The 27,004-nt window shown below is 40.9% G+C and overlaps 1 protein-coding gene across 5 annotated transcripts in view; it reads left to right on the plus strand.

The window, feature by feature from the left end:
• The window catches only part of Sugct (succinyl-CoA:glutarate-CoA transferase), a 689,766-nt gene that overhangs the window by 263,517 nt on the left and 399,245 nt on the right, over positions 1-27,004 (plus strand). For 3 of the 5 annotated variants that reach the window (XM_045136223.1, XM_004668834.2, XM_045136224.1), the window contains one exon: positions 7,880-7,977. The exons of the other annotated variants lie outside the window; for them this stretch is intronic. In XM_045136223.1, the coding sequence (XP_044992158.1) occupies positions 7,880-7,977 (98 nt within the window). The remainder of the gene's footprint in view (positions 1-7,879; positions 7,978-27,004) is intronic. 5 annotated transcript variants of the gene reach the window in all.

The raw sequence follows: 27,004 nt of genomic DNA on the forward strand, positions 1-27,004 counted from the left end.
GGGTTTAATGAGCAGAACAAAAAAATCACAGCCACGGGTGGGAAGAACCGCAGCCAAGGTGACAAATACAGATAGTTCCGACTTGACTGCAGGGACGCAGGCACATCTGAGGTGGAGGGGAGGGGACTTTTATAATGGTGACTCAGTGAGTGTAGAGAAAATTGATTCCAACATTTGATCTGGGATCAAAGAGTCTTTATTATGAACAGTCAATGTCAAAAATATGAAACATACGGAAGCTGTTGCCTGTGAAGTCATTTGTGTACTGTGAACTGCAGATATATAAAAGCTGGTCCATTGCTCTAAACAAGTGCAGATTTTCTCCCTGGGCCACATGTTTTGGAGTTTTCTCCCTCTGAATGAAAGGAGTGAGGAGGGGCATTACTGTTTGACATGTTCTTTTCTGTTGCAAATAACTATTAAATAAGTATTTAAAAAAACTCTTACTTTCTGATTCATCACTGCTGATTAGCGTGAAACTTGTGAAGCTCTTCATAAATATGCTGAAGAACACTTTATTGGAAACAAATTATCTCAAAGTAGAATATTTGCCATACGTTTTAGTACTAAATATGACTCATTATTATGTTACGGCATTGCACATTTCTTCAAAAGAGAGACTACCAGAGGGCCTTGGAGAGTGGCATGGTTGATTTCTGTTTTCCTGTGTGTGAGCTGGGAATGTTGGTCCCTGCCGGAAGGCATCAAGACAACATCTATGAAAACGGCAAGCTGCTCAGGAGAAATGTCTCCACGTATGGGTCTCCAGTGTCACTTGTGTCATGTGATAGGCGTGCTACAATTCAGTTGTCCTTTTCACTCTTCATTAATTATGTTTTCACATGTAGACTTCTACTAACTTCTTTTCTAAGGAAAAGAAAACATGTTTCTCTTTTCTGATATAAAATTCTTCTTATTTACCAGTAATACATAGTGACTCTATTTCCCCTAAGTATTATTTTATTAAGACTTGCCCACTAGGGAGGGACTCTATCAAGCGGGACTTATAGATGTGAGCAGGTCCATCAAGAAATATAGGACAGCCCTACCACCTTAGAGAAATGTGGCAGTGCTATGTGTCATGAATGAAAGGAATTTGCCTCAGCCTGCTCCTTGTAAAGCAGAATTTGATAAATTGGTTTGTCAATACATTTTGAGGAGGAGCTGGATTTGGCAGCTCTTGTCAGGGGTTAAAGTGGGAGCAAGAATGTTCCTATATATAAAGCACGTCTTAGTTTATAGAGATTTCTATTTTGTTTCCCTTAACATGATCCAGAAGAGCAGGGAAAGTAAGCATGTGTAAGCTATTTTCAGCTGATGGATGCCACCACTAATGGGTATTTCTATTTGAAGTACATTGACATCCTTTTAAAAGTTATCTAGACTGATGCTTTCTTTTATTGGGGGCAGCATGCATTGGTTCTCAATTCTAGTATGCATATAATCTTCCGGATCCCACTGTCAAAGATATGATTGAGTGTGTCTGAGGTGGAGTTCAGTGGTGCAGGTGGTCTGGGGACATGAAAATATGCTTCTACAGGCCTCTGTAAGTCTTGATGTTACTCAGGTAAGCACTGGAAATGTGCTCAATTTTTCCTAAACATTTGTTTGTTTGTAAAATATAGATAATAATATACAGCTATACTAACACATATTCTGTAGTAATTGTAAGGGTTAGATTGCACAAGTAAAACACAATCTACTCTTGGCTAATGATACAAACTTAATAACTGGCTTCTCTTAAAATTGTATGTGTTGATTGTGGCTCTGGAGAGAACATATTGCTCTATCCTTCCCATGTTGTCTAGTAACAAAACCTGGGCAGAGCTCATGGAGGATCTGCTTGAGGACTCCAAAGGTAAACAGCAGCAGAATTAAAGTGGAACACCAGAATTTAAAGTCCTTCTAAGCTGGTAACGAGTTTATAAGTTTTTCTCTCTGGTTCAGGATTCCCCCTGAATCCAGAAGGCCTGAAACCCGAGAGTGGGCACCATACAAGGGAATTGACCTCAGAAGTGGTTTCTCTTCCAAGGATCATGAAAAGTTAGCCTTAATGCCAGAGAGGAAATCCTCCACTTTCTTCTGCTCTACCCTTTGAGAACTCATGAGGGCAGCCCACAGGGCAGGAGCCAAGTATGAAGAAGAGAAATGTTCCCAAAGGAAGGAATGGATCCATTTTTTGTTTGGACTCTGCTCCATTTTCTTAGCTTTGGACCTGGAAGAACGCTAGAGTGCAGGAATGCAAGGGAAATCCAGGGAACTCCAAAGTCCTGTAGAAAAGGTGGAAAGGGGAGAGCTTTGTGAAGTAATCTTTGAAGTTGTTTATGAACTCCTGGCTCACTCCGATGCTGTACATACACTGACCTGCTTTGAATTAGTACTCCAAACATGTTGAGAACAGAAATAACAGATGCCCACTGCCCAAGTTGTAGTGTGACCATTAAATGGGAGCACATGTGGGACAGATTCAAACTGCACTGCAAAGGCCTGGAAAGTGAGCCAACACGGGGCCCAGAAAGCATGAGGGGTGGGCAGAACTTACAGTTCGACCTAACCAGGTCCATTGTATGCTAAAAATGACAGCATTGAGCATTCTCTATAGGATTTAAGACCCAGAAGGTCATTCCACATCATTTAAAGTGTCCAGGATATAACCCACAACTACCCAACATATGAAGAAACAGAACTTGCATGAAAAAGAAAAAAAAAATAGTATATGCCAGCCAATGCCAGGACAATGCAGATATTTGGAATTAACTCAAAAGACTTCAAGACAGATATTTTAAAAACGCTTTAACAAGCATCATAGACACTGACAAAATAAATAGGAAAGTAGAAATGTTTAACAAAGTTATAGAAGATGTGAGGACTTAAAGGTAAATTCTAAAACTGAGAAATGCAATAACCAAGAAAAGTTATCATCTCATGGAAGAGAGTGGTATCAAGAGGGGACATTGTTTAGCTGCTTCAGAGTATAAGATTCCTTCTTCCGGGGAGGAGAGCTGCTCCTAAGACAGGCCTGGGAAGTAAATGAAACTTACAAGGCTAAGGAAACTCACAAAGTGAGGAGATTCACAAGGCCCCTCCCCACGGTTTCATAAGCAGTATCAACTCCAGGGGGCAGAAGACTTTCCTGCTGACTGAGGTGACTGTTGACGGTGCTGCAGTGGTCCTTTTAGTGATGCAGCTCCCTGTGAGTGTCGCTTACCTAAGTTCCTGTAAGTAGCTCAGTCAGCTCACTGGCTTACTAAGCTAGGCTTGTAGACTCATTTCTCTGTCCTGTGTCAGTGCTTCATCTGAAGCAAATAGACATGTGTTCCCTTCTCAGGAGCAGTCACATAAAAGTGGAAGTTGAGATAAGATCAAGAATTTTGAGAAAAAGATAATTCTATTCCACTGAAGAAAAAGAGGAGAAAAGAAAGAGAAAAGAACAGGTTCTGAAGGTCTTAGGCAGACATTGTATTTGCAGGAGGGGAGAAAGATTACATGTGAAAAATATTTGAGTAAATGTCTAAAAACTTATAAGTTTGTGAATGTTAAAAGCTTATAGATTTGATAATTTCCACAAACTTCAAAGACGATATACACAAATATATGATAATATAACTACAGAAACTAGAGACTAACAATAGCAACACCAAAAAAGTCTTAAAATCATCTGGGAGCAAAATAATGTATTATGTGTGGGGACCAATAACTCATTTGGCTACCATAGATTTGTCAGAAACTTCAGGCCCAGCAAAAAGTGGTACAATATGTGCAAAAGTCAGAAATGAAAGAACTGCCAGCCCAGATCAAGTGGGAAATGAAAGTTAAACCATGACAATCTCATATAAAAGAAAACTCAGAGATTCTGAAAGCAGTTGACCTATTCTAAGAATTTTTAGAAGAAGTCCTTCATTTCTAGAAAGTAAATGATGTCATGGAGGCTAGCCACATCAGGAGTGAGAGGAGAGCATCAGAAATATTAGTATGTGGATGAAGATGATAGACTATTCTTTTCCTTGTCACCTCTTTGAAGTAAGTTTGATAGGTGGAAGCGATCATTTGAAATATGGTTTTGTGGGATTTTTGGTGTATAAATGTATGACAACAGACACGGGAGGGCAAATCCAGCTGCAAAGTGTCAGGTTTTCTGTATCATACTTGAGGAGGTAAATATTGATTCTAACTGCATAGCACACAGTGCATCTGTCACAGTCCCTAAAGCAATTGTAAAACACCTGTGGAACTAACAGTAGCCAAAGTCAAAATCAGTAAGTGTGATACTAAAATAATCAACAAACTGCCGAAAAAGACAAGAAAAGGAAAACCTAAGAGTAAGTAGAGAGAAAGATAGATAGAACTAAATAATATCTATAATGTACCAGTAGCATTAAATACAAATAACCCAACCGTATTGGTTAAAGGTAACAAAAGAAAATAAAACAACTCCTGACTCAGTTCTGTGCTGTGTTAGTAAGTTCATTTCAGGTGATATTGTTCAGTGCAAGTAGGAGGATGAAGACACAAAAACAAAACAAAACAAAAACACATACAATGACGAAAGGTGGAATGGGGTGTCATAACAATAGGTCCATTGTTGCCATCTCAAAACATTTTGCAACAAATATTTGTCCAAGGACTTAATTAGCATTGTCATTGACAGAGGGAGAGACTGAGCGATTGGAATTTGCCAAAACATTGGAAAAATCTCTCATTTCTTCAAGATTGTTTTTCTTTTCTTGTAGTTCCCGTAGTGTAGCAATGCTCTGTTTCTGTCCCTTCCTCTGTATTGTCCTTTATTTCTTTTCTGAAGGATAGTCAGTATGAACATATGATACTATTATTATGTTAGATAATATCTTAAAGGGTAATTTAATTTGACATATGCTGTACCAGTAATGCACATGATGTGGTGACAATATAAATGAACATTGTGACCTGTAGGCCTTGATGAACTTTCTCAAGAGGACATAGAGTAGAAGCAATCACATTTTAAAAATTGGCCTATGACTTGTGGAAATAAGATCTGTGCATACATTAATGTCTAGAAGTTCATGTATTCCTAAGTGTTCATGTTGTTTGTTTATCTATGGGTAAATGGGTTGATAAGCATGTTATCAGCACTTGTGATAAACCAATGAACAACACATTTGTGCTAGTCTGACCTGGAAGAGCTCATATTCTAGCAGGGAAGAAGACAGCACTGCAAATGTAACTTTCAAAAGTAAGGCAATGGAAGTCCCAGGGAAAAGAAGGGTGAAGGAGGAAGGTGGAGCGTAGGTTGGGGTGGAGCATGCTCCTCGGGGTAGGCTAACTCTGAAGTGCTAACAAGCCGACTAGGGAAGGAGAGGAGAAGTTAGCTAGCCAAATGCTGCTGGCAGATGCTCTGGGCAAGGGAATTCCAGGTATAAGTGGAGTGTGGTGGACATGTTCCTGGGTCAGAATAAAACAAACAAACAAACAAACAGCAACAACAAAAAAAATCAGTTGGCATGTCTGCCCCAAGGAACTAAGGGAAAGAGGCATAGCACAGAGTGAGAGGCCCCATCTCACATGGCTTCTACAAATGTCGTCAGAAGTTGGACTTTTGCTGAAAGAAGCAATAGATGATAAAATTGCAATGCTTTGCACTCCGGTACCTTATCACATGGCTGTCTACAGAGCCATATCTCCTTTCCCCCCCTTTCTTTCTTCTCTTTTAGGAAAATATGCTTTGTTATTTCTCTTAAAGGAGACCATGCAAGCTGAGTTGCAGTAGCTCATATTTTTTAAAATTTATTTTTATTTATTTATTTGCAAGGGGAAAGAGAGAGAGAGAGAGAGAAGAGAGACAGAGAAAATGGGCACGCCATGGCCTATAGCCACTGCAAACGAAGTCCAGATGCATGTGCCCCTTGTACATCTGGCTTATGTGGGTCCTGTGGAATTGAACCTGGGTCCTTAGGCTTTGAAGGCATATGCCTTAACCACTAAGCCACTTCTCCAGTCCTAGGTCACATTTTTTTTGGTGGTTTTTTTTTTTTTTTTTTTTTGATTTTTTGAGGTAGGGTCTCACTCTAGCCCAGGCTGACCTGGAATTCACTATGTAGTCTCAGGGTGGCCTTGAACTCACGGCGATCCTCCTACCTGTGCCTCCCAAGTGTTGGGATTAAAGGCATGCACCACCACGCCCAGCCTAGGTCACATTTTTTTAAAAAATTTTTTATTTTTATTTATTTATTTGAGAGTGACAGACACAGAGAGAAAGACAGATAGAGGGAGAGAGAGAGAGACAGAGAGAGAATGGGCGCGCCAGGGCTTCCAGCCTCTGCAAACGAACTCCAGACGCGTGCGCCCCCTTGTGCATCTGGCTAACGTGGGACCTGGGGAACCGAGCCTCGAACCGGGGTCCTTAGGCTTCACAGGCAAGCGCTTAACCGCTAAGCCATCTCTCCAGCCCCTAGGTCACATTTTTAAGTGTTTAATATGCTAAGCATATTCCTAGAACTCCATTTTCCCCCAGGCAGCACCTAGGGAACAGTCATGACCACAGCCCTTGATGCTGTCTGGCCAGCAGAACTGAGGATGGGAGAACGACAATTTGTTCTACTATTTTGTACCAACTTTGAAGGAGTGAAAAGGTCCAGCAAATCAAATGCAATGGGCACAGGGGCTCTTTGTTAATGTAGCTGACAGGGGCCTATTCTGTGTGAAGCCTGATTTGCACGTTTAGTCTGAAGGTACTTGATTTTTCTGTAAATGACTTATTTACTTTTAGGGAACGAGGGTTTGTGACTTATGGGCAGGCTTGAGGCCAATTCTGGCATCAGGTGTAGTGTTTCTAGAAGGGGCACCGTATGTGATGTGATGTTTAAGTCCAGCAGAGTATTGCTGTCTTTGTTTATTCCTGAAGGACAGGAATAAGTGGGATATATGAACGAGGAATTACACCATAGATTGGGGAATCTTCTTCACATCTCTCTACTTTGGAGGGTGATTAATGGCTTACTTTTATTTAAACTTTGGGAAACAAATGAAAACATCAAATGTTTATATTTAAAGCAAATACATTAATAAAGGCAGTGAGGCTTTTCGTAGGCCAGGCTTCATGGCCTGCCCCCAGCCTGTAAATGCTCCTCCGGATTTTCCATCACAACTGCCAAGCTCTGCCTCCACACATTCTTTTCAGAACGTCTTTTCCATTCCAAATTCACTTGGTACTTTCATTATGATCTTGTTAAAATTGCAAGATGTCCCAAGGGATTTGCAAGATAGCTTTTCCCTTCAGTGAGGAGCAGCCAAGGAGGAAGTGAATCAAAGCATTTCTGGTTAGTTTTTCTGTAGGGAAATATAGGAAAGAAACAGTGACACTCCTGTAGGAAGAAGGTCTTTTCATCTGGCATGGTTTGAGAAGTTAGCATTTGCACAAGCACATGCACTTTATCTTAGTCTCTGTAATGTCTTGACTAGGGCTGCTGGGACAGATAATATTTTATTTACTCATGGAACAAATAAATGAGTGCACTTAAAAATACATGTTGATTGTGGGTTTTATATAAGTGCAGGCAGCCAATTAAGCTTTTGGTTTTTAGAATTAGGAGAGTTTGACTCTTGCTGAATTTCATTGAGACAAGACTTTTTATGAAGATTTGACTCTTGTGCATTCTCATATGTGCATACAAGGCATCAGGGACACCTGTTAACTCCCCTGTGTTCCCGAATGTATGCTTAGACGCATAAATGAAGCAAATACTCTCATACGTGACAGATGCGTTTGCCAGCCCGATTCCTCCAGTTGTGTCATTGCTCCCTCTGTCCCTTTGTCAGGGCCTTGGGGAGGCAGGGCATGCTGTTGCTCACCAGGATCAGAATGTACATGAAAAGTTATGAATCATACCTTTCTTTTTCCTTTTAGATCTTGAATTTGCCTGAGTTGATTGATGACTCCAAGTATAAAACCAACCATCTTCGGGTAGAGAATAGAAAAGAGCTTATTAAGATATTGTCTGCGCGGTAAGCTTGGAACTAGTATGCACACATTTCAGCATATGCTGAATGTGTTTATCTGAGGTTTTGTGAGGGAATTTTCCCACATTTAGATAAATTGTTATTCTCTTCCATTTCCCCAAACTGGCTAATGGGAAGATATTTTAAAGTTGTTTATTATAGTTCAAAAGCATTTGAGAGCATTTCAATGTTTTATTAGATACTGAGTCACAACAATGATATAAATAAAGTCCCAGGGACTTAGACTATGGTTCCTGTCTGTAGAACAAAACTGTTTTGATTTAGCATATTGTGAACAGTTGTAAAAATAGTCACCACAATGATCCATAATCTGTACTCAATGTGTCCCGTGCTCTGCATAGATCTTCTCCCTTAACTTTTAGGAGCATCCTGTGCAACAGGTTCTAGTGTTCCCATTTGTGCCTAAGGAAACCAAGGCAGGGAGGGGAAGTAAAGATTGTTGGGTTTTCTAAGCCCTATGTGTGAATGAATAATGATGGTAAAAGATTCCAGGTTGAGTTATGGATCATCAAAGATTATTTTATATTGCAATTAATTAATGTAAATTTTGATTTCTAAATTTTCCATTTATGTCAGGTTGTATCTTTTCTAACTTTACCTTTAAAACTGTAATCATTCCTACTCTTTCATGTCAGTTTCACTTTCCTTTGCTTCTGAATTTTTGTTTGTAGACTTCATCTCTGTGGGTTTTGTGAATCAAATACCTATATTCTTCAGTTTGGGAGTTTGCTCCCATTGGGCCTGTGAATTAGTTGCACCCTCAGTCCTTTGGAAAGGTCTTGTGTTTCTATGTAGCAAAAGTTGAAGTTTTTAGAAAATAAATGGTAACTGTACTTTTATTTCTGGTCTATATTTTATATTTTGAGATGTTTCTATGAAATTCCAATTAAATATTTCTTGACCTATTTGTCCTTTCCTGGATTTTAGAAACGTCTCTACATGCTTGTCTCCTCTAGGTAACAGCACCTCTGTGCCATGGAGGCTCTGTGTGGAGATCAGGTACACACAGAGTTGGGGAATGAACATCTGCTGCCCCTTTCCTGGTCATTACTTAAATATAATTATTACTCTGCTACACATCCCCAGAAACCTCAGTGAATTAACCTTTCTCTACATGAGAATTGGCCATTTATTTCTACTGTTTGCCTCTTAAGCATTTTAATTCATTTAATTTGTTGATATGACTTTTTCTTTCACACCATGGTCACCAGATTTCAATAATAGCCACTTGTGAGGACGTTATCAATGGCTCTTTGATGGTCTAAATAGATCCTGTCCATGCTGTGAGAAGAGCAGATCCCAAGAAAAATGTAGAGTCCTGGAAGACCAGCATCATCCTGTGATTATTTGATAGCACCAAGAACCACAGACTTGAGCATTCGTTTTCCTGTTTAAACACTTTGAATCCCTGCTAAATTCAGTTGTAGAACTCTACTGTAAAAGACTTAGCAATATTTGTAACAGATAAATTTTTATTTTTCCTTTGTGTGGAATAGGTTAAATAATCTTCCATTGATTTACTTTCATATACATGGAAGTAGGAGTTTCAAATTTTTTATCTCATTGTATTCTTGGAATTATTTTTACTTCCTTATTCTTTTTTCCTTGTATTATTATTATTAACAACATATTTCATATGGATTCATCTTGTGCTGGTACCCTCTTTTCCCTCACCCCTGTCCCTATTCATCTGGGGACCCTCCTCAGTGGGGTTTCAGGTATTCCCCATGGGGTTGTAGTTTATGCCTTGTGGGAGCAGTAGTCAGTTATTTGGGTGGGGGTTTGGAGAAGGGAATGCCTCTGGGCATGATGTCTGAACCTGAGGCTCTTATAATCTTTCTTCCCCCTTCTTCTGCAAAATTCCCTGAGCTGTGGTGGATGTGTTTTAGGTCTACTTCAGTGATGAGCTCTTATGAGCCTCTGGATCTCTACTTTGGTAGGTGTTGAGTGTCCTCGGGGTCTGTCTCCTTCACCCTGGTGTTGATTATCAGGTTTAGCATGGAAGCAGCACTCATGCTTGTCTCCCCGATTCCTCTGTGGTTTCAGCTGTGGCTTGGCTGAAGTGCAAGAGGTAGTTTATCTTCTCGTGTCTTGCTACCTTCTGAAAAAGAATAACAGATTCTCCAATGGAGAGTGAAGCTAGCATTATTAATTTAGGGATAATTTGATGTATGTAACCCTTCCTTTAGCCAAAGGCTAATGAGTACTTGACACTAGAGAGCATATTGTTTTTAAATTTTATTTATTTATTTGAGAGCAACAGAGAGAGAAAGAGGCAGATAGAGAGAGAGAGAGAATGGGCGCGCCAGGGCCTCCAGCCACTGCAAATGAACTCCAGACATGTGCACCCCCTTGTGCATCTGGCTAATGTGGGTCCTGGGGAATCGAGCCTTGAACCGGGGTCCTTAGGCTTTACAGGCAATTGCTTAACTGCTAAGCCATCTCTCCAGCCCAAGAGCATATTTTTTTTTACTTTCCTTTTATTTTAAAAATATTTTCTATTTATTTACAAGCAGAGAGTGGGGGGGGGGAGAGAAGGGAAGGGAAGGGAAGGGAAGAGAAACCCAGGAGGATTAGTATATTGAATATTTCCTATTTATAAGCACACCATTTATTCTTCTAAGTAAGGGCCACTGGGGGTATTGTTTCTTGTCAAGGGCCCCTGGGTGCATCAGTATTGGTTAGCAGCTTTCAGAAGTGAACAAATACCTTGAACTTTGTCATTTTCATTGCATGATTTTATATTTTTCCAACATTCTTTCTTTGAATTGCAGGATTAAGTCCAGTCTGTTCTGTTTGATACCCAGGTCCTTCCTAATCTGAGGTCATGTTTCCTGTTCACTTTTTCTTCTAGTATATTCCAGTAGGCTGTACCTTCTCTGGTTACACACCCATTTGGTTTCTTCTGGTTCCTTTCTGAACTCTTCCCAGATGAAGCATTGTCCTGAAATAGTCATGTATGCAAGGCCATTTCTACATCTCCGTGAAGCCACCCTTTAATGTCTTTATCTGGTTCGAGCCAGATGGCAGTGTCTTCAGGGAAGAAGTGTTTACTTTGTGCCCCTCATTGAGCCTGTCATCAAACAATCTGTCAGAGTTTATCCAGGGAGCTGCACTGCTCAACATTCTGCTCTTGCCCTGAATAACAGAAGTACTCTTCCTTCCCTGTGAGTAACTTTATATTTGATCCATGGTGATGGAGCCACATCAGCCTCCACCTCACAAAAGAGGCACGAAGAAAGGAAAGGGAGGAACCATCTTTGGCAGATGCCCAGTTCAGGCATGAAAAGTTTTATTCTTCTTCCTCTTCCTTTTATGTATGAAAATTCTGAAATTCAACCAGGTTTGGTGGTGCATGCCTTTAATCCCAGCATTCCAGAGGCAGAGGTAGGAAGATTGCTGTGAGTTTGAGGCCACCCTGAGACTACATAGTGAATTGTAGGTTAGCCTGGGCTATAGCGAGACCCTACCTCGAAAAACAAATCTAAAATTCAGGGTGGTTAGTCTCTAAGTCAGGCATAGGAATAGAATTGAAGGGCCACACATGTCCTATATATTTATTACCTTCTTTTTAAAAAGTGTATTTTATTTATGAGAGAGAGAGAGAGAGAGAAAGAGAGAGAGGGGGGGGGGAGAAAACACACAGTTAGAAAGAAACAGAGAAAATGGGCACACCAGGGCCTCTAGCCACTGTAAATGAACTCCAGATGCATGTACCACCTTGTGCATCTGGCTTATGCGGCTACTGGAGAATTGAATGTGGGTCCTTGGGTTTCACAGGCAAGCACTTTAACCATTAAGCAATCTCTCCAGCCTTATATTACCTTCTTGAAGTAGTACGTGCCATGTTACTGTGCCCTTGTTTGTTTAGTTTACTTAGTATGTACTTACTTGGCACTTAAAGTGAGTGGATTGTAGGATAAAGATAGGAAAGTGAAACAGATGAATCCATTATTAAATAATAACTTACAGAATGGGAAAGATGAGTGCAGGAAGTTGGGAGTGAGGATTTTTTTCACTTAATTGAGTCAAGAGGGCCCATCTTTTAAATGGAATTTTCTGTATGAAGTTCCATTTTGTAGAGAGGTCAGAGGACTCTTGAGACATGGAACCAGCAGGACCTCCTTCCTTCCCTGGGGAGGCCAGAAGGACTCACGAGTTGCTGTGATGTATGCTTCTCAATCATATAGCCACTCACTTACTTTACAGATTTTATAGAATGCGTACTATGCAGAGGGGAGCTGTTCTGAACACAGGGAATATGGCACAACAAAGCCCAGCTTCCCGGATGCACCTTGGAGGAACGCTTGCAAACTTTGTAGAGTCATGTTCTTGCTGTGGTTATTTCAAGATAATTTTTCATCTAATCTTCTCTTTTCACTTTTTGCTCTTTTAAAAAGTTTCAGATACAGGTTGTATTAATCATTTTTGTCTGTTTTTAGCATGTTAATAAACATGCTATGCTTTTTCTCTAGTGTGGCTTGCCAGTTGCTTTTAGAACGAAGCATATTTCTAGCATTAGTAGAAAATATCATGTTTTTACTATTGTCTGCTGTTAAACATTACACAAGTACTATTCTTCAATGCTCATATATTTTCCTCTGCCTATATTTTTATTTTGAAAAATCTTTAAGATGTATAAAAATATAAAGGGATTTGGGAAAATGAATTAGCAGTTTAGATAACTTTAAAAATAAACTTCAGGCATGATGAACTCATAACAAGCTCTCATTTTTCACACCGAACTTAACACCCCAAACTGAAAACTGAAGCATTTATCAGTTTTTATAGCGTGTGCTCCTAGAAAGACACATGAAGCACTTATGGGTTTTTACAATTTGTACTCCTAGAAAGACACATGGGTTTCTTCTTGTGTTATAGATTCTTACTTCAGATATTTTTCCTCAGTAACTGTTGAGGAATTCCCATTCAGGCTAGCATTCACTTAAGATCTTTAGAATTAGGTGGCCCCTTTGTGTGCCATGGAAGTTGTGGCCTTTCTGTCAGGGCTTGTCAGAGAGGTGGACCCTCCCTCCCTGGCTGAGTAGGTTGGAGGTTCCTCTAGGGGCCTTCCCTCTGTCAGCAGTGCTCTGCCTGTTTTGGTCATCAGCAGTGTGGTGTTTTCCACAGCCAGCACACAGAGTTCCCCTCAAGTGCTCACTTGCTTGCTCTCAGGTGTTGCTAGTCCCCAGCCATGCTCAAAGCAAGTGTTTTTTCCTTGTGTGTATTTTTTTTTCCCTCTAGTGGAAGACTTTCCCCTTGAGCTTGCCATTTTATCCAGAGTGTTGCAGAAACTCTGTTTATCCAGCTGCTGACATTGAAAATGAGGGAAAACTAAAGTGTATGAAAAACCTCCAGCTAATACATACTGCAGAAATAATGGAGATTAATCCCGGGCCTGCTTAAACAGACCCTGTCTATGTAATGCTAAGGAGCAACAAACTCCGAGGACCAACACATGGGGTCAGCACTTGTGCATTAGTTAGACCCTAAGAGATATGAAGTCATGATGCGTGTTCAACCTGTGAAGACAAGGATAAAGATGATATATTAGTGGCTGGGGAGAAATAATAGGAAGACATGAAATGAGGAGGAGGGAGAAGAGACGTGAAGGAGGAAACAGAAGTATAATTCATTTTATTCCCTCTTTCCCCCTGACTGTATGCCCTGGTGTAAAAGACAGAAGTAGAAGGTAGAGCCTGGTATCCCAAGGAGGTCATGGTTTCATGCAGAAGACAAAGGCATAAAGCGTGGCTCAGGGTGGGTGTGGTGAGCCCAGGGCGAACAGATACTGTGTTCTGTGGGCCCAGAAAAGGGATGGCAGCTTCAGTCTGCGAGGGCCACAGAGGACTTCCTGGAGGAGGTGCCAGCTGGATGAATCCTGATAGGATTAAACAGAGGAAGGAAAACTGAATTGAAAGAAGGAAATAGTGGCTTGAGTACACTTTGAGAGCCAAAGATATTCACAAAAGAAAAAAAAAATCATATATAGTTTGAAAAGACACATAACAGGTTTAAAATTTTGGAGAAAATGTTACTCAAGTAGAGTGAATTTATACAAGTCCTGGAAAGTCACTTCTGAAGGCCTGTTTTATCTGTTTCATCAGATCAGAGCAACAGCCAGAGAGAAGTTACTTTCAAAATATGGTGGCAAATCCTTTATTTAAATGAAATATTACCTTTGGCTTTGGATAACTTGACTTCTTAAATTAAGTTTCAGGTATATAATTTAAGGTTTACTGATTCTATATATTAATTAAATTGTTGTAAAATTAAATAATCCATTTTAGAGCATTCCAAAGATAGGTGTTAAATATTTGTTGAACTGAAAAAAGGACTATTGAAGACCTTCCTCTCATCTGATCACTTTCAGATTTGTTATCACATTATTTTAATAGGTAAATAGAATTTTGGAGACTTGAACCTGGTATGTTTCTTGTGTATGGGTAGAAGGACTCTGATTTCAAGGGTTCATGACTTAATCTTACTTTGTTAGGAACCTGACATCTTGGTGTCATTAGACAAACTTGATCCTTCAACTTCTTTGCTTATGCCTTTCTGGGACTCTCCCAAGCTTCAAGAATAAAGTTAAAATCATTTATGTTCACTATTGCACCAAGGGCCTGGTCTTTTAATTTCCCACACTGTTCCACACGCTCAAAGCTTTCCACTGAAAAGATGTAGCCACTTGCCCCCCCCCCCCCCCCAGTGCTTCCCAGTTCTTGCTGGAAGCAGTCTCAGGCGTGCCTGTTGCGATCTGCTGACCTACCCTGGGGTCTCGCAGCCTCTGTTGCACTCGGCTCTCGCCAGGCCTCCTTTTTTTCCTCCTTGAGGAGGAAGCACATTTATAAAGCACTGATTACGGCTTTTTGCTTTTTATTTCTAGTGCATATTTGACTTTCTGACACTAAAGAAATATTCTATCAGTTATCCAAATAGAGCAGATCTGGCCAAATAGGGAAGACCCTAATGCCTGGGCCTACAAAACAAAACAAGTTAAGCAGCTACAGTGAGCTCTGGTGAGAGCTTCACCCACAGGACAGTCTGGGGTAAGAACGTAAGAGGACTGGAGCTGGCGACCTCCATGGTCCCCTGGTGAGCTCTGCTCTGGAGCCAGTCCTGTGACCATGATTACCCCCAACCTGGCACTGTCATACATAGAAGAACATCACACCCACATCGGTGTAAGTGAGCTCTGAAAAACACAGCAAGAAGTGGGGAAGCAGTATTTGGGGGGTGTGTGTGTGTGTGACAGACTACTGGGAGGCACATCAGTTATTTGGTGGTATCGTTACCAAAATACGTGGCTAAAACAACTTCAGGAAGGAAGTATTTATTCTGGTTTAAAAGTTCAGTGGTTTTTCAATCTGTCATGTCAGGGAAGACATGGTCTAGCAGAATTTTGTGGCATAGACCAAGGTCACTGTGGATCATGAGGCAGAGTGACACAGGAAGTGGGGACAGGTATAACATGCAAAACTCTGTCCCCAGTGACTTGCTTCCCCCATCCTAGCCTCACCTCTTAAATTCCACCACCTTCCCAGATAACATTGGAAACATGTCTTCAAAGTAGGAATTATGAGTGATACTTGAGATTCAAACTGTAGCAGAGGGTCTTTGAGAATCATAAGTGACACTTTGTCAACTTCATTTTTTGAGACGATCTCGATATGTACCCTAGGCTGGTCTTGAACGCACGCCAGTCCTCTTGCCTCAGCCCCTGGCTGCGAGAAGTGAGAACACTTACCACTGTGCCCAAGTGCTTACATTCTACGTCGGCCTTTACATTTCATTCATTTATTTTACTTGTTTACTTGCAATCAGAGATAGAGAGAAGAGAGACAGAGCAAATGGGCACACCAGGGTCTCCAGTCATTGCAAACGAGTTCCAGATGCTGTGCCACTTTGTGCATCTGGCTTTATGTGCGTACTGGGGGATCAAACCCAGGCTCTGCAAGCAAGCGCTTTAACTGCTGGGCCATCTCTCCAGCCCCTAATCTTTTTAAATTAAAAAAAGTTATTTGGCAAAGAGAAAGGGAGAGAGGGCAAGCATATGAGTGTGCCAGGGCTTCTTTCCAGTGCCAGTGAGTTCCACATGCTTGCACCACTTTGTGCGTCTGGTACTATGTGGATGCTGGCTGTCAGGTAAGCAAAACGGGGCCAGCAGTCTTTGCGAACATGCACCTTTAACTGCTGAGCCATCTCCCCAGTCCGCGGCTTTTAAATTATATATTTATTTGCATATGTGTACTCATGTCCATGCCCACCAGGGCTTCCTGCTACTGCAAATACACACCCACATGGCTCTATGTGTATGGCTGGGAATTGAATCCAGGCTGGCAGGCTTTGGAAGCAAGTGCCTTAAACCACTGTGCATCTTCCTAGCTCCTGTATCAATTTTAATTCATGAACTTCATGTATTCAAGAGGTTTCTTTCTAGCAAACTATAATTAGCACAAGAGCACTTGCTATGCAAGTAGCAGGACCCGAGTCCAATCGCCAGCACCCACATAAAAGGCCTGCGCGGTGGGCGCCACAGGCTTGTATCCCTAGCTTGAGGCAGGTGGGCACAGGAGAACTGCAAGTGAAAACAAACCAAACAGAACAGAAATGCAGCTTCAAGTGCAGGGAAAGAGTGCATCTCAAGGAAGCAACACGTACAGAAGAGTAGTGGAAGGACTCCTGACCTGTTCTGCTCTCTACTGCAAATAGGAGACCTGCGCATCTGTGTGTGTACTGCACGCACGCACATAGTATGCACCACACACACACACACACACACACACACACACACACACACACACACACAAATAGGAGACCCACGCATCTGTGTGTGTACTGCACTTACGCACATAGTATGCAACACACACACACACACACACACACACACACACACACACAGAGAGAGAATTAACTTTAAAAAGTTTTGTTTAATGAAGTACTACTCAACTCTTCATGAGGCTGCTGACTGGGTAACATAAATGTAGTCTCATGATTATCTCATTCAAGTCTACCAAAAGTAAAGCTTGGGATTTCAGTTGGCTGGTGTGTGGCCTTGTTGTAGGTCAATAATCAACCTGGCAACTTTTAAGAAAAGAATAAAAATAACACTCAGTACCTAAGACTAACTCTGTACTGTTTTTTTTTTTTTAAACTAATGAGGCTATTAGCAGGACCCATTTTTATTTATTTATTTTTTGTGAAACCTTCCAAAATAGATCTCTACAGTCCTCCTTCTATTCCCTTTTGAGAGACACTTGTTCCTCAGGGTGGGCAGCGGACTTGGCTGCCGTGAGCCCTGCCCTTGAATCTATGGCTGCACTTCCACAAAGAACCAAGCACTCCCAGGTGTCCGTTGGCTGCTCTGCTGTGCCACGTTTCCGTACAGAGCTCCACTCAGGGCGTTTGGTGCAAAGCACACTGATGGGTTCTCCTATGTTGCTGTAATGGGCGAGTTCCTCAAGGAGTTTTTGCTTTGTGTAGCTTTTAGATGTGCCCTTTCCCTTCACTGATGTCCTCAGCCCCCATTTCCTTCCACCCTCTGCCCTCTGCCTCATCTTTTTGGCACTTTCCTGCCTTCCACAATTTGAACTGTTTTAAAATTGAATAGTGAATGTGTTGCTTTCCTAGTTGGGTTTTCACTTATTTGCATGACTGATTCCCCAGCCACCTGGTTTGCTTAGAGAGTAGGGTGGACTGGTCATGTAATACAACTGGAAGATCAGGAGGCAATCTCCATCCTGGGGAACCCCGGGAACAGAACCCTTCCTTACACATACTTTGCTGATCTCAGAGGCTCTGAGATTCAACAATCTGAGAAGGTTTTTTTCTTAAAAGTTTATCCACACTTTAGTTTCAAGCAGTTTCAGGAGGATTAACAAATGGACCCTGATTCCTTAGGATAAGTCGTCAAATTTCCCAGACCTTTTCCTCAGACTGGGTTTCAATGTAGAGACAGTAGAGAAATCTTCAACAAACAATGGCTGCCCAAGGTGGGTGAGCAGGAGTGGAGCGAAGAGACTGGGGAAGTGGCCAGGAGCCTGAAGGTTTTCTGCCTCCTGAAACTTGCCCATGGCTGGGAGGCCATGGCCAGCTCTTAACTCTAATGAACTCCATTTATCCCTAAACCTGGCAGGCATCAGCTTTTTTATGTCTACATGTTTTTAATATACACAGAAGAACTTATTGTTTTCTCCCTCTAAAACAGTTCTGTTGCTCTAATATTCCATATGATCACATTTTAAAATCTCTTCTGCCAGCCCCTTTCCTGACTCCCATTAGCATCTCATGAGGATGCATTTCCTGTGATTTATATATATCCTTAACATACACGTTTAGTTTATTGTAACCTCCCCCCAACCTCTCATAATGTTCTGAGTCATATCACTGTAGGTTTATCTGGCATCCACTGTTGCAGGGCTAATTTGGATAAATGGAGCTGATGTTTGGTGAGGGTCACATTTGTTTTCTTATGCATTCCTTGGCAGCTCTTGTATTATCAGCTAATTGATGGTCTCTTGTAAAATGTCTATATTTGATGTAGAACATTTTCTAAATGTTGGTTATTTGGAGAGCGATTTAAGTGGCTCTGTTTTGTTATTATAAAATCTGCCAGGAGGGGGGAGGGCAAGAAAGGCTTCTGGCTCTGGAAAGCGTCCTTGGCTTGCACAATGCGAAGGGAACCACTGCCACTCCAGAGAAGCACTGCTCTTTCCACCCGGTGAAGAGAATTCTTTGTGTCTGAGAGTCAAATGATGCCTCTAAGTGAGTCAGGAGGGAATGGAATGTCATCCACTTTCCCCAGCCTGCCCTCTGTTTTTTTCTTTTCTTTTTTCCTGAAGGGCCATAAACCATTCCACACTGCCTTTTAGAAGAAAGAATTAGGTGGTGATCGGGGATATTTATAGGTATGTGTAGGGAGGGGTGATGAAGGTAGGAGGGAGTCCAGTAAACCTGGATTCCCCAGATAAAATATTTAATACCCTTATTTCTCCATTGGAACTTAACGCATATTTTTAGATTTATAGAACGTTAGAGTACTAAACACTTTGGGAGTTGGAGACAACTTTGAACATCATCAAATTTAACCCTTTTCATAGTGTAAGAAGTTAAATTTAACTGTCTCATGACGGGCTGGAGATCCATTGAAACCTGGTAGGAGGCTTGCTTCATAGGCCAACAGTGAAGGCATTCTTAGGGGAGAGCAGATGTTTTGCTCTCCATACTTTTCTGGCCAACCCTGTTTGGCTTTTGCCTTTTGCATTGCTCATTTTCTTGACTCCCAGACTTTTGATTCAGTCCTGTCCTGCCCAGTTTCCTGCTGCCTCTTCTGCAACCTCATTGCTCCCTTAGGTGTCTATTCTCTTACCTTGGGCTTTCCAGGAGAGCCCTCCTTGGCCTTTGATCTTAGCGCAACTGATTAGCTGATGTTAAGAGTTGAGTCCAATTCTAATCCATTGCTGACAGCAATGCTTTGTACAGCTATCTTGAAACGTCCTCTAGTGATCAGCTGCTCGTGGCCCGCTTAATGTGCGCAGTCCACGGGAGTGCTATCACGTGTCTCACTGCCTCTGCACTGGCCAAATTCCACTTTAGGATATTTTCTGTAATATTACACACTTCACTGGTGAGGTTCATTATCATTTCCCTTTCCATAAACACTCAGAGGAAAAAAGTGTTTTCCTCTTTTCTCCATACACTTTATGTGTAGAATAATTTTGGCTAAAAAAAGAAAAGAGTCGAAACCTTCCCTAGTTTCCCTCCTTTGTCTCCTCCCCTTTTGTCTTTCCTTTCCTTTCTTCATGTCTCGCTCTCTCACACAGCCACGTAGATAAAATATTTAATCTTTCAATCTGTAGCTTTACATTTTCTTGTCTTAATGATCTTTTTCCCGTGTTTCATGAATTGTTTTTCTTTTCTCATTTGCTAACTTTGGAAAAAGAAAATTCCAGACATTGGAATGTCTGAGTTTATTTAAGTCTCAGTACTCTGTTCAATTTAATGAATGGAAACAGAAAAGGGAAATAAAAATGCTGGCCTAGATCTTTGTGGCTCTGGGATTGGCCCTTTTTGGTGGCCACTTAGACATATTGTTTTTGGAAAAAACGAGCAAGTGATGGTTCTTGCTCCTTTTAAACATGCCAATATATAGGAAAATATTCTAAAATACAGAAATTTAGAACTGTTAGAAAATCAGAGAGAAATTATTAGGAATAGTTATTGTTCAATAATGTAACATCATGATCTAAAATTGAGAGAGAGAAGGTGAATTGAGAAGATCAAGTTATTCTCTGAATGCACACTTATAAATACAGGGTTGTTCAGTAGAATGTACTCAGATAGCAAACACAATTTTAAAACCATTCTTAAAATAAACATGCAAAAGTAATAGATTTAGCATTTCCTACATAACCAAACATGTAATTAAGAAGAGAGCCTGTGCATGATTATAAGACCAGCATTCAAAATACCTACACATGATTTTAGTACCATATATATGGGTCTTCTATTACAGAATAAGAACCAAAGGAAAATAAAATGAAAAAAAAGAAGATATAAAATTTCCTTAGCAAGAAAAGCTAAATGTTATAGTAATGTCAATATTTCTAATATTAATTGTTTAGCAAAATTCTAAACAACATTCCAGTAAGGCCAATTTCAATGTTTGAACAATTGTAAAGTTTGTTTCTACAAATAAAATAAAAATTTTATAGGGTAGAGAGATGGCTTAGCAGTTAAGGTGCTTGCCTACAAAGCCTAAAGACCCAGTTTCAATTCCCCAGTACCCATGTAAGTCAGATGCATGAGTAGGTGCATGTGTCTGGAGTTTGCAGCTGCTAGAGGCCCTGGTGCTCCCATTCTCTCTTTCTCTCTCTCTCTTTCTACCTATCTCTTTCTCCTCTTACTAATACATAAAAATAAATAGAATATTTTTAAAATTATAAAGCATTAGAGATGACAATCTCAATTGTTTTAACATGAATGTTAACACACTCTACATGTTTTTTACATGAGAAAAATATTTCTAATATTTACTACCAAGCTGAAACTGTTTTGCAACCAGACCATTGAAATATCTCAGGAAAAGAATCATAACAACCTTTATAGATTCACTTAAGGAAAAGATTCACAAAAGTTTAAATCTTGATGTCAAATTCGTATCAGGTAGAAATACCCCACCTCCCTACAAACTAGATATATTAAACAGGCTAAAATATATTTTTTATTTTAAAGTGTTCAAATATTTAGTACTATTTAAGTAATAACTGGTGTTGCTCATTGCAACCTAAATAATAATTGCCTACTGCATGGTAAGACATATGAACTCTAACCTGGTAGGCACAAAGAAATTTGGCCAAAGGTATACAGAGCCTTTAAGGTGTCATTTGTAATGACTCAATAATTCTATTTCAAAATATCCACCCTGATATTACTGTGGGTTTTGAGAGCAATGGAGCCTTTCTTTCTAGGCTCCAGGCAGGCTTAGCTTGAAGATTAGAGTGCTGGGCACTCAAAGGTTGCTGAAACTCCCATAGCCAATGTCTGTCAAGTTCTTTGTCTTCCCACTATTTAGTACAACAGGCAAGGGCAGAAGGAGGGATGCAGAGAAAGTTATGTAGGCAAGGTTACTAGAGAGTATAGAGCAAAGCTTCCCACTGGGGCTTGGAGGAGTGTTGCTAAGAAGAGTTGCTGCTGGCCCTTGGGACTGAGGCAGTGTCTATAGGGTTAGGGTGGGTCCAAGTCATAACTAATATGGAAATCAGTCACTGGGTAGGTACAGTTGTGATAGGTCTACTTAAACACATCTGGAGATCTTTGAATAGTGAAGAGGTGAGGGTATATTGTGCAGGCTTAAGCAGAACCCACCCAAATCCTAAGGAAGTTGAGGGGAATCAGGAAGTACAGAGCACAACAGACCGAGGCAGGTGGTCAGCTAGTATCCCAAGAGTCAGCAGCCACTGTGAGAGCAGATCCGTATTTACCTTTCCTGAAGGGCCCATGACCCAGGCATCGCCTACAATGCAAGCTACCTTGTTCCAGTCACTAGCATTCTCCCTCATGAGAGGTAACCCTAGGTGCTGTTAGGGAACTGTAGAGGCCCCTGCTCTGACTTCTTCAGGCTGCATTGGGTCTGTTGGATGCTCCCTCGGAGGGCGTCTATTAAGAGGCCCTTCATCAAGAGGTTCCTTCATAATGTTGACCATCACCATCTGAGAAATAGATTTCTTTCACCGCTTCTTTCTGTATCTGAGGCAGCACTTATGAGAGATAGACAATAAAAGAAGCATCATCTTTTTTATTAAGGTAGCCAAGAACAGGGTTTGTCCCAAGGAAGTTAAGTTCTGGTTGAAGGAAACATATATCCCAACCAGCCAAAGGAACCTCTTCATGCGTTATCATATTATTTGACCAGACTGACTGTGTGTTTCCTTTCTGGGCCTACAGTCATTTTACTTAATGAAATACTTTATTTGAGGTTTGGGGTATTTGGAATAATTCATTATCAACTAACTAGCCTTTCTTTAGGCCATCTTGATCCATAGCCATAATTTCATGTGGGGTATACAGTTCAAATTCTAGAAAAGATTGGTCCTTAGTTTCTAAATCACTATAGCTTTGGTTTGTATGTAATAACTTGTCCTGTCCTGCTTTCTCAGTATTGTACCACATCCCATCTTGGGGAATTAAATGGGTAGTTATACTACAGGAAAAAAAAAATCACGAGAATGCAATATTGTTTTGAATTTCTTCCCCAGTAGAATCATCCCTTATCTATCTACAAAATATTGTTCATGATGGGGATGGTGACTAGAGGCCAGACCTCTGACAAATGTTCCATTGATTTGTGTGGGTATAGCCAAATGTAGTCCTCATTGCACAGTCAGAGAGAGAACTAGAGCTTCCAGCTTCATCCTGGACTATTGCCCACCATTGGTAGAATGTCAGTGTTACTTAGCATATTTCCAACCCCAGCTAACTGAACCACAGAGTATCTTAGAGACATGTCCAATTGAGGGATGTGGGCTCTCAAATATCAATGTTCATGCCCAAATATTAACACTGCTCTCATTTTTAGTTAGAGAAATTTCTCTTTCCAGATGGAGGTGACCTCTGGGATGACTCAAAGGCACCATAGTGCTGAGAAGAAGTGACAGAGGAGTGCTCAATACTTAAATATCTCTACCACACCTTCCAAGGCCCAGGGTCCATTGCAGAAGAAGTGGCAGAAAGAATGTAAGAGTCGAAGGAAGGGTAGGACTGCATACAATGCAATCTCCTAGACACAAAATGGCCTGAATATCCATGACCTCACAGTGCCTGGCACTGCCTACACAAGATCTTCATAATAGGAGAAAAATATGATGATATTAAAATAAAAGAGAGACTGATTGAGAGGGGCAGGAGTTATGATGGGGAGTGGAGCTGTGGAGGGGAAAATGAGGAGGGAGGAAATTAACATGGTTTGTTGTTTATAATTATGGAAGTTGTCAATAAAAACAAAATTCCACTGTCTTAGGTTACAAGTTCTGTCCGTTATCTTCCGTAATTGCGATTTCCCAAAAAATGTTTCCATAGAACTCTAGTAGGTCCTGTTTTCAACACTAAGAAATGTCGGCTATCATCCCATAGCCACCTCAGACTCCCTCTGTTTTCAGTCAGTCAGTCATCCTTACTGAGGTGCTGTGGAGGCTCTTTCCCACTACCTCTGGGTTTGGGAGTTGTCCTGTGTAGTTTGTCTAGTATTTTTTTTTTTTCAGTTAATTCTCAGAATGCATCATTCTGTCTTAGAGGGGTTGTCTGTCCTCTTTGTGGAATGGCATCTCTCTATGTTCCTCATTTCTGAGAGTGATTCCTTTTCTAAGGATGTCTCTCTTTGTTTGCCATGAATTCAGCCTGTCCTGAAATTCCTAGTCTTATGCAGGTGTTTCCTAAGAGATCTCTTAATTAGAGCTCAGATAGTCTAAAACTTGGAATTTTTTTCATTGTCTCCATCCTACTGGACGATTAGGGGGTATCTTTTGGGAGGCAATGGGAAGTTTGAAGTTTTCCAGGTATGTTACAGTAGGATAGGGGTTTGGGGTGAACTGAAGAACGTAACAGCACCATGATTGTGTGAAATGGTATTTACCATAGAGTTCCAAGTGAGAGTTCCTGGTTATAGTTCAGAGTGATCATTTGTGTGAGAGATGGCAAGCTGATGCTTTGCCATGTGAAGAACAGGTGTGTTATTCTAGCCAGGCTAGACAGAAGTTGTCAAAGAGCACAATAAGAAATGCCAGCCCTGGTCAAAAGGTTCACAGATATAGAATCCTGGGGCATGCATATTACTTATCTGTCCACTTATAAAAGAACTTTAGTGCTTCTTTAAGTTCTGACACATAAGAGGTCTCCTTAAGTATGGTGTAGTCCAGGTGTGGAAATGGGGCGTGATCAATCCATGAGTCGGGCCAGAAAGAATGACTGTACATGGACCTTCCCATGGTGCTTTTAGGGAAGGAAGTGACTTTATGAGTACTCAGTCCCAAGGGTTGAACAGAACAGTTCTCAGGTTTGGCCTCAGAAAGGTTTTGATAGCATTTTGGGACTGTGCCAGTGATGTTACATGTTTTATGAGATCAGAAGTCTTTGTGTCTAATAAAAAGCCATTGCTGAGAAAAGAGCTCCCATATAGCATTTCAAAATGGCTTAGGCCAGTTTTATGAGGAATGTTTCCGATCCTTATTAATGAAATGGGGAACAAAGCTACTCATGGAAGGTGATTCTCTTGAGAGAGTTTTTTGAGATCTCTCGAGAATGCCCTTAGCTCTTTCTACCATCTCAGATGATGGAGGCTACCAAGCACTGTGGACATTGTAGTCTATTCCCAGAGCCTTTGACATTCCCCATGTAACTAGTGCTTGAATGGAAGGGCTGTTATCACTTTACAGGCTTTTAGGAAGTCTGGATTGAGTAATCATTTCTGAAAATAAATTCTTCATACCTCAGGTGCCTTTTCAGTTCTGCATGGGAAGGCTTCCATGCAGTTGGTGAAGGCGTTGACCCATGCCAAGAGGAACTGGATTCCTTTACGTTTAGGCATGTGTATAAAGTCTAGCTGCCAGAAATCTTCTGAATAACTAACTTCCTTACTTATGTATACTGGGTGGGAAGACCTTGTAGTTCAAGGAATCGTTTTTAAGATAAAACTTTCAAGCATCTACTACCCGTTTAACAGTTTTTAGCATGTTTCCCCATAAATCACCTAAGAAGCAGTCAGTAGGTACTATCTCTCTCTTTTGTTAACTATATGGGAGATTTGTTGTAGAACATTCCACTGGGCTGAGAAGGGAAGAGTGTAATTTACCCTCATTTGATTGTCACCCTCTAGATGAGAGAACGGTATATCCCCTTAAAAGGACCCATTCCTTCTCTTCAGGGTAATAGATGAAGTTTGGTTTACTTAAGTGTTTGCTCAAGTTTAAAAGAGATCCTCTGACTTTGGCTACTAGCAAAGGTAGCTGTTGGGGAGCAACTTTTGCAGCAACAACTGTTAGTCTGTTTCCTTCACATCATGTGGTCTCATGACCTCCTTCTTGATGTCTCTTAATATGAATGGCTGCCACCTCCTCAGGTAAGAAACCTGAAGATAGCAGTCTGTCTTCCTTGTGGTGCTCAATAGGAGACCCATTTGCAATACCGAATTATCTATCTTTCCAAATTATAGCATGGGCATGTAAGGCCAGGAATGCACATTTTGAATCTGTGTAAATGTTGATTCTTTTCCTAATTTAGTTCTTTTTCTTAAAGTTTTAAATATATTTTATTTCTGTATTTTCCAGGGGAGAAACAGGGAAAGAGAGAGAAGGGGAGGGAGGGAGAGAGAAAAAGGGAATGCCAGGGCCTCCAGCTACTGCAGCCAAACTCCAGGTACATGTGTCACTTTGTGCATCTGGCTTTGCCTGGGTACTGGGGATCAAATGCAGGTTGTTAGGTTGTTAGTAAGCAGGTAAATGCCTTAACCAGTGAGCAATCTCTCTAGCAACTTACCTTAGTTCTATGTCAGTAATATTGTTTTCGGTGGCTATCATATAACCTGCTCTTCAAATATCATGCTCTCCAAAGGGACTCCTGTCTGCTAAGAGGGTTTGATCTGGTTTCTTAGAGGATCTTACCTAAGGGCTTTGATAGTAGTGCAAGTCTGAGTTACGATCTGTCCACATTAATGTCCTAGTTATCTCAGCTCCTCAGGCAGGAAAGTGTCTGGGTTTAAGGTAGAACATGCTTTGAGGTGTTCTGCTGATCCCTGTAACAATGCCATCTGATTTCTTAAAAAGTGACTATCTGTTAGCCAAAGACTGCTTTTGGAGCTTAGCAATCCTGTCACATTATGGGGGTATAAACAATTAAGTCATTTCCCAAAGTGAGTTCTATGGCTTTAGGAATTACAAGTGCCATGGCCACCACTGCCCTAAGACAGGCTGGCCATCCTTCAGACGCTAGGGCAGATTCTTTGCTCAGATAACCCACTGGTTGTTGAAAAGGTTCTTTAGGCTGTGTGAATACCCACGGAGCCATTCCTTTCTTTTCAATCATGTATAGGTTATGTTCTTTTCCTGTGGGAAGACTTAGGACAGTGCCTCCAACAAGACCTGCTTCAGTTTCTCAAAGGCCAACTTATAATCAAGGAAGCTGGTTACTGAATTTTGGTTCTCTTTTATTACTTGGTAGAGGGCTCTGGCAACTTCTCTATAGCTGACAATCCACAGCCAGCACAAACCAGTGTTACTGATAATCCACTGAACTGTCTGTGGGTCCTAGGTAAAGGATAAGATAGAATGGGCACTATTCTTTTTTCTAGTTTCCTAGTCACTTAAACTAGGATCAGACCTAGGCTCTATTTTTTATCTCTTCTGCTTTTCTAGTTCCTTCAGTTAGGATCAGACCTAGGCTCTATTTTTTCTTCTTCTGCTTTTCTAGCTCCTTCAGGTAGGATCAGACCTAGGTACTTGACAGAGGCCTTCAGAGTTGAGCT

This window comes from Jaculus jaculus, chromosome 16 (genome assembly GCF_020740685.1).
Source record: "Jaculus jaculus isolate mJacJac1 chromosome 16, mJacJac1.mat.Y.cur, whole genome shotgun sequence".
NCBI classification, from domain to species: domain Eukaryota; kingdom Metazoa; phylum Chordata; class Mammalia; order Rodentia; family Dipodidae; genus Jaculus; species Jaculus jaculus.